General features: G+C 45.0%; 1 protein-coding gene across 1 annotated transcript in view; it reads right to left on the reverse strand.

The window, feature by feature from the left end:
• LOC309546559 (putative tRNA methyltransferase 9B) overlaps positions 1–4,926 on the reverse strand; it is a 31,852-nt gene extending 26,926 nt beyond the window's left edge. The window contains exons 1-2 of the mRNA XM_082246309.1: positions 4,850–4,926; positions 2,913–3,103 (exon numbers count right to left, since the gene is read on the reverse strand). Coding sequence (XP_082102435.1) covers positions 2,913–3,066 — 154 coding nt within the window. The 5' untranslated portion in view covers positions 3,067–3,103; positions 4,850–4,926. The remainder of the gene's footprint in view (positions 1–2,912; positions 3,104–4,849) is intronic.
• Between the last annotated feature and the right edge of the window lie 1,812 nt (positions 4,927–6,738).

Raw genomic sequence — 6,738 nt, forward strand, 5'->3', positions numbered from 1 at the left:
TGCGTAAACTGCTGGCGCTATAGAAATCCTGAATAATAATCTATCTACTTGATTCTGCACAGTGCGGCCGCCCTGTAGCAGTAAATCAGCTGTGGAGCGGTCCTAAAGTGGTTAAGCACTGACTAAACAGTGGACCATAGCCAGGGTCAATACCAGACAGTGGATGAGCAATTGATAGCATCATCAAACATTTCAATGGTGCCCTTTCATTACAGTCAGTGCTAGGGCAAGCTCATCTGGAGCCCAGGGTGAGCATGCCAAATTGTCCAGCCCCCCCAAGATGTAAGAGAAAAAATCCCTCCACAAAAACACTGAGCACTAATCTGTATGATTACCCCCAAGCATAAATTCCCCTTTCTCCCAGTACTAATTCCCCCTCTAAGCACAAAAATGTCCCCCTCCCCCCATCCCCCCAGCTCAAATGCCCCCCCCCCCCCAAAAAAAAAACAATTCACCCCTCCTAGCACAAATCCTCTACCCCTAAAATGTCCCCTCTTAATACACATCTCCCCCCCCCCACTTTAAATTCCCCCAAATCTCCCCTCCTAGCACAAATCTTTCCCCATCCCTCCCTTCCAACACAAATCTCCCTAAAGCGGTAGTAAAGCCTGCTTTGTGATATTTACCTACAGGTAAGGCTTATCTTTAGGTAACATGAATATCTCCTTAATGTTCACCTTCTAGGAGATACAGTATTCACCCTGGATGCAGTCCGGCATACGGTGCCGGACCTTCAGAGTTTCATGCTAGAACCAAGGGCTCCCACACGCATGCACAGGAGTGACATCATGGCTCTGGCCACTCACACCGCCCGAACCCAGAAGACAGACCGGGAAGGGAAGATGTCAGCCCTCGTAGCGGTGACAGCGCACTGTTGGAGGGCTGCCTTCTAAGGTAAGTATTTCATAATGTGCTAGTAATGAATACACTATGCAATTGGCTTACAGTTTTTTTGTTTTGTTTTTTTAAACTGCTGCGGTTTACTACCACTTGTCATGCAATTTGGACCTGTCAAATTGCATGACAAGTTGCACCAATGTGAACAGGGGCTTAATCACCACTCTTAGCAGCCCCCGCCCCCAAATTTCACCTCCTAGAATAATACTTATCCACATGAAGCACCCCAAATTCCTTCCAACACAACCATCCCCCTAATCTTCTTGTGGCACCCCCACCTCACATGATACTACAGTGCCCAGGGCAGCCATCCCCCCTGCCCACCCCTTGTCCTGGCCCCGATTACAGACCACATGACCAATGCCTCAGGATTGGCTGCATGATTGGCACCAATGAAACTGAAGAATAGCAATAACTTCAGGAAAACTTTCAATGTTCTTTATGACTTTAGTGAGCGTTCTAAAATATATATTTGTGAGAATATAGATAGACCATAGAGAATAATGCTTTCCAATTGGATATTGCTTGTGACAGTTGGGCAATTTCTAAACTCAGAGAGGCAATGAGTGCATCAGACAGTTGGAGATTGTTCCTCTTGTTTGCACATCTACCCCAAAGCAGAACCCGATTCTTCAACTCCTAGATAAAGAATGTGGAATCTAAAATACTGTGTGCACGCCACTGTCAGGCCTCATGCACACTGGGCTTTAAAAAAACACTTTAAAAGGCATTTGACTTTTTCAGCCTGTTAAAGCAATCATTATGTTAGCTTATGTGACCCTGGCGAAGTCACGTGGCCCGTGACGCAACTAGTCAGGAGGGAGTTGGGTACATCACTTCTGGTTTTCGGACAATCCTGGAAGTTTGTGGCTTCTGATGCTGTTGTAATTGTTGTTAAAATGTGAGTTACTACATTTTTTATATAATAAATATTAATTGGAATACTACACAATGAGGATTTGCTTTCTTGTATACCCAACCCATATCACCCACTGGAGGAGGGGAGCATGTGAGGACAGACCCATATACCATCGCATTGCTGACTGGAAGAAAGGATATGATATAGCCACCCATGGAGAGGAACTGCTTACACCCCAAATGCTTTTAGACCTTCTAGTCCAGGGAATGAGGTGAGCTGCTAGCACACAGTGTGGATTGAGGTGCAAGGGAAAGTGATCACATCACTGAGGAATTTGATGACATTTGCACAACTGATATCACTGGACACACTGATTTTGTTCTGTAATGGACACTATTTTATGAAAATCAAGTAAACAACATGTATTGGTTTTCTCACTTTATCTCTGTATTGATTAAGATTTAACCTATTTGCACATTTTTGCATTATTTACAGCACTGTTTTTTTGGTTACAATATAGGGGTACTATTTTAATGCTGGGTTGTGATAGGACATAATAATTTTATTTGTATTTGCGTTATTTTGCACATCTTGATGAGAAGTTTGTTGCAGCACTGGCACTTTGAGTACAAATCAAGTAGATAAAATGTTATAATTATTCACATTATTCAATATCTACCTTGAGAGATGAGACACATGTAATATTACTGTTTTCAATTCTTTATATAGTTTCAATAATCTTTTTGTTTTTGAAGCATGGCGCCACTTCATATTCCTAAACAAGTGTGCAAAACGTGGCTTTAGGCTTCCTGCCAGGAGCAAAGACATCCGGGGGAGGAAAAAATATCCAGCGTGAATGATGCCTCAGGGCTGGGGAGGGAACGGAAGGGGGGGGGGTCATTATTGTAGCAGATTGTGGTGCTCAATGACTGTCAAGACAGATATTCCCCTTCCCATTGTTCTCAGAGAGATATCTGAACATCTATGGCCAGACATTCTGCTGTAACCAGATAGGTGCCAGAAACAGAAATAATAAAACTGACGAGTAGTACATAGGAAAATGCTTATTTGTAGGATTTCAGAAATATATGAGTTAATCTCTACAATGCTATGGCAACTAGTAATGAAGTGAAGATCTTTTAATTAAAGCACTCACCAATATCCGCCACCAGACTTCCTGGCTCCTGAGCTAATAAGAACTCTTGTACCTTTGGCCAGGCCTTGTACCGTTTGTCATTGAAGTAAGGAGCAATCTTCTCATATACATTATGAACATGCTGTCGTTCCAGGTGGCTTGCCTCCTTTTCCATTGCTCCACTCACTGCGTCAGCAAACAGATCAAATGGCCTAAAGCGACATAGAATATTCTATGAACCCAAAACTTTGAAAAGTGAGATAGCCAGTTATGATTTATAAATAGGCAGCATCTGGTCAACTTATATAGTGTCTATCATACTATGGGACACAGAAACCTTGTGAACTTAAAGCGGTTGTAACCCTAAAAAAAAAAAAAAAAGGGATCCTGTTCCTTTAAAGCATTTGATACCGCATAGTGCTTGTGCGGAGTCATTTGTCCCTCTACGTTGTAAAATATCTGGTTGATCCTGCCTGTTCCTGTGTCCTCCTGTGTGTGCTGACCACGGTAATTATAGCTGCTGATCCATGATCCCGTGGTCAGTTTACTGTATGTGCCTCTGTCAGCTGGCAGTCACTCCCACTACCTCTCCCCCTCCTTCCCTGCCTATCAGCTATTGAGTCAGTGCCGATCTGCTCCCCGCCCCTCCCCTCCTGCTGCTATTCTGTTTAAATGAACTGAGCCTAATAACTTCCCTTTTGTTAAAATCCCTTCTGTTATAGGAAGCCATGTTTCACGGTGTCTATGTGTTATAAAAATTATGCAGCTCGATACCTTATTTCAGAGTGCAGCTGAATGGTCACGTGACCTCTCGCCACTCTCCTCCCAGCTGACCTCAGAGGGGAATCTCAGCCCCTCCTGCTGTAATCCTCAGATCGAGAAACGAGAGCAGCGGGACATCACGTGACCGCACAACGGCGCTCTGAAATAAGATATTTAGCTGCATATTGTAGGCAAACACATACACTGTGCAACATAGCTTGCTATAACAGAGGGGTTTCCAATAATTAGGCAGAGTGTCTTTACAACCACTTCAATCAAACTACTACATAACAGTCTTCCTTATGATCATTTATTTATTAGAGTATTATTAAAGTAGATGTAAACTCTTCTTGACAGTGGAGGGAATTAAAACGCATTAGGCTTCTTTCACACGGCCGCTCCGCTGCTTTAGTCCGCTGCGGGACTTTTTTTTTTTCACGGAGCGGATGACATTTGTGTCATCCGCTCCGTGTGCCCGCATATCATCCCATCCGTTTGCGGATGATATGCGGACATAATGTAAGTATATGGCATTGCGGATGTCAGCTGATGACACCGCTGACATCCGATTTTTCTTCCTTTCCGTTTTTTACACGGATGAAAAAATAGGGTTCTGTTCCGTTCCAAAAAACGGAACAGAACTGAAAGGAGGAAAATCGGATGTCAGCGGATGGTATTCCGCTGACATCCGCAGTGCCATTCACTTACATTATGTCCGCAAATCATCCGCAAAAAAATAGGATGATTTGCGGACACACGGAGCGGCCGTGTGAAAGGACCCTTAAAAAGTTTTCACCTTTGCAAAATCTGCACTCAATGCTCACAAACCCCCGACCCATGCGCTCCGTGATGCGCGCACTACCGACCCCTGCGCACCGCGATGCGATCACTCCCGACCCCTGCGCACTGTGACGCAGTAAAAAGTTTTCACCTTTGCAACATCTGCACTCAATGCCTCACACTCCCGACCCCGAGCTTGGTGATGCGCGCTCTACCAACCCCTGCGCACCGCGACGCGATCACTCCTGACCCCTGCGCACTGTGACGCGCACACTCCCGACCCCTGCACGCTGTGTGTCACGTAGTCTGAAGTCTAGGCACATGTGCACTTTACAGATAAAAGTAGAAGTTCAGCTTTTCCAGAAAAATGAAAAACTTTAAACCACGTACGCTGTCCTTGTCCCCGCTGTACTTACTTCGGTGGGTGATGTGCTGTCAGTGCCCACACAGCCTATGCAGCAGTAAAGGGATTTTTCATTTTTTCTGTGGGTCTCCCCAAGATGGATCAGGGAGATTCTGATTGGTCAGAGTAGGCACAGAGCATCCCTCTGATCCATCCTGGATGTGGTGCAGAGAAAAGCAGGGATTTCAAATCCCTGAACCACCGCACCAGCTGCGAGGGGACTGCTGCTCACAGTGGCAAGTACAGTGCGAACCGGGGGAGGGTAGGGGGTTAGAGTCTTAGTTCACCTTTTGATTTTTTTCTGTAAAAGGTGAAAATTAAAAATAATAAAATCAGCACAGGAGACAGTACATTACATTTAATGAGAAGCACCCAGCGTGCTGGCTATCATAGTTAAAAATCCTCTGTCCCCCTTCTCGTACCAATGTAGCCGTAATCTTCCGATGCTATGGGGGGGTTAATAGAGCTGAGGGATCTGTTACAGGCACTCCTCAAGGCTGCCAACTTTGCTTGGCCCCTCTGCCTCCCTACTCCATTCATAGAAGCTGTACTATAGCTTCCATGAATGAAAAGCGATTTTTGAATAAAGGACAGGATCCTCTTCCATTCATAGAGTACTTGTCATTCATCGTTATAGTACAGGTTCTATGAATAGAGGAGGGGGCGGAAAGGGCAGGCAGAGTTGGCATTCTTGATGACTGCCTGTGACAGATCCAATGCTTGCATTACAACCGCAGCCCCAGAAGATTATGGCTTTTATTTTTTACCTAAACTAAAGCCTCATACACACACGTTTTTTTTTTTTGTTCAACACAGTGGGCTGAACGAAAAAAAAAATGATAGCTCAGGTCGGAGCCGCTGTACTAACACTCTGATGTTAGTACAGCAATCTCCCCTGATGTTCTATTGTGTTTCGACAGGGGGGAGCCCCCCCCGCCAGAACACTTCGGTCAGCGCTCTCAGCCATTGACTGAGAGCACTGATCGAGAGTCGGTCAGCACCCTCTGGAGCTGTTTGGCTGGCTTCTTTCGGACCAGCTGCAGCTGTCGGCCGGTTTCTATTGAACCCGCCGATGCTGCCTGACATTCAGCCAGTGTGTACTAGGCTTAAAGCAGTAGTATACTCCGCTATATGACTTTAACCTACAGGTAAGCCTATAATAAGGCTTACCTGTAGGTACAATTAATATTTCCTAAACCTGCACGGTTTAGGAGATATTAAACCTGCATGCAGCGGCTGACGTCTGCGGCGCATGCGCTCTGAAGGTCCTGCTGACCTTCAGAGCTCCTTGCCGGATATTGCCGGAAAGTTAAACTCCCGTGCGCATGCGCGGGAGTGACGTCATCGCGCCTCCCGCCACTCACAGCGCCGGAGCCGCCGAACCAGGAAGAGATGCCGAGGGAGCATGTCAGCTCCCTCAGCGTTGTCCAGATGACCGTGTCAGGGCTTTGTTCTAAGGTAAGTATTTCATAATGAGCTAGTATGCGATGCATACTAGCTCATTATGCCTTTGTCTGGCAGGATTTGTTTTTTAATACAACCGCTTTAAGGCTTTAAAGAATGGTGTAGTTCAGTAGCTAAATTCACTTAATGCATAACAATAGCAGCATGAGACTTTCTGGAGCCTTTATCTCAAATCAAATCTAAAAGAGAATCAGCAGGTCAAAATAAATTGCTTTTGAAATAATACAACACTGAAAAAAAAAAAACTATTAACTATAAGTCAAAACATTATAGCCAAGACATTACGTTATTTCACAGGAATCCAACTGTCGTGGGAATTCTGTAGAGACGGGAACTCTCTACATCTGAGATAAAGTAACCCTTTCTTTTGTACAGGGAGCTTTCCCTGTTCTGCCATTTACAATATACAATACAAGGCATGCTTTGAGGCAGCCCAAT

Source organism: Pelophylax lessonae (assembly GCF_965119305.1).
Source record: "Pelophylax lessonae genome assembly, chromosome: 2".
Lineage (NCBI taxonomy): Eukaryota > Metazoa > Chordata > Amphibia > Anura > Ranidae > Pelophylax > Pelophylax lessonae.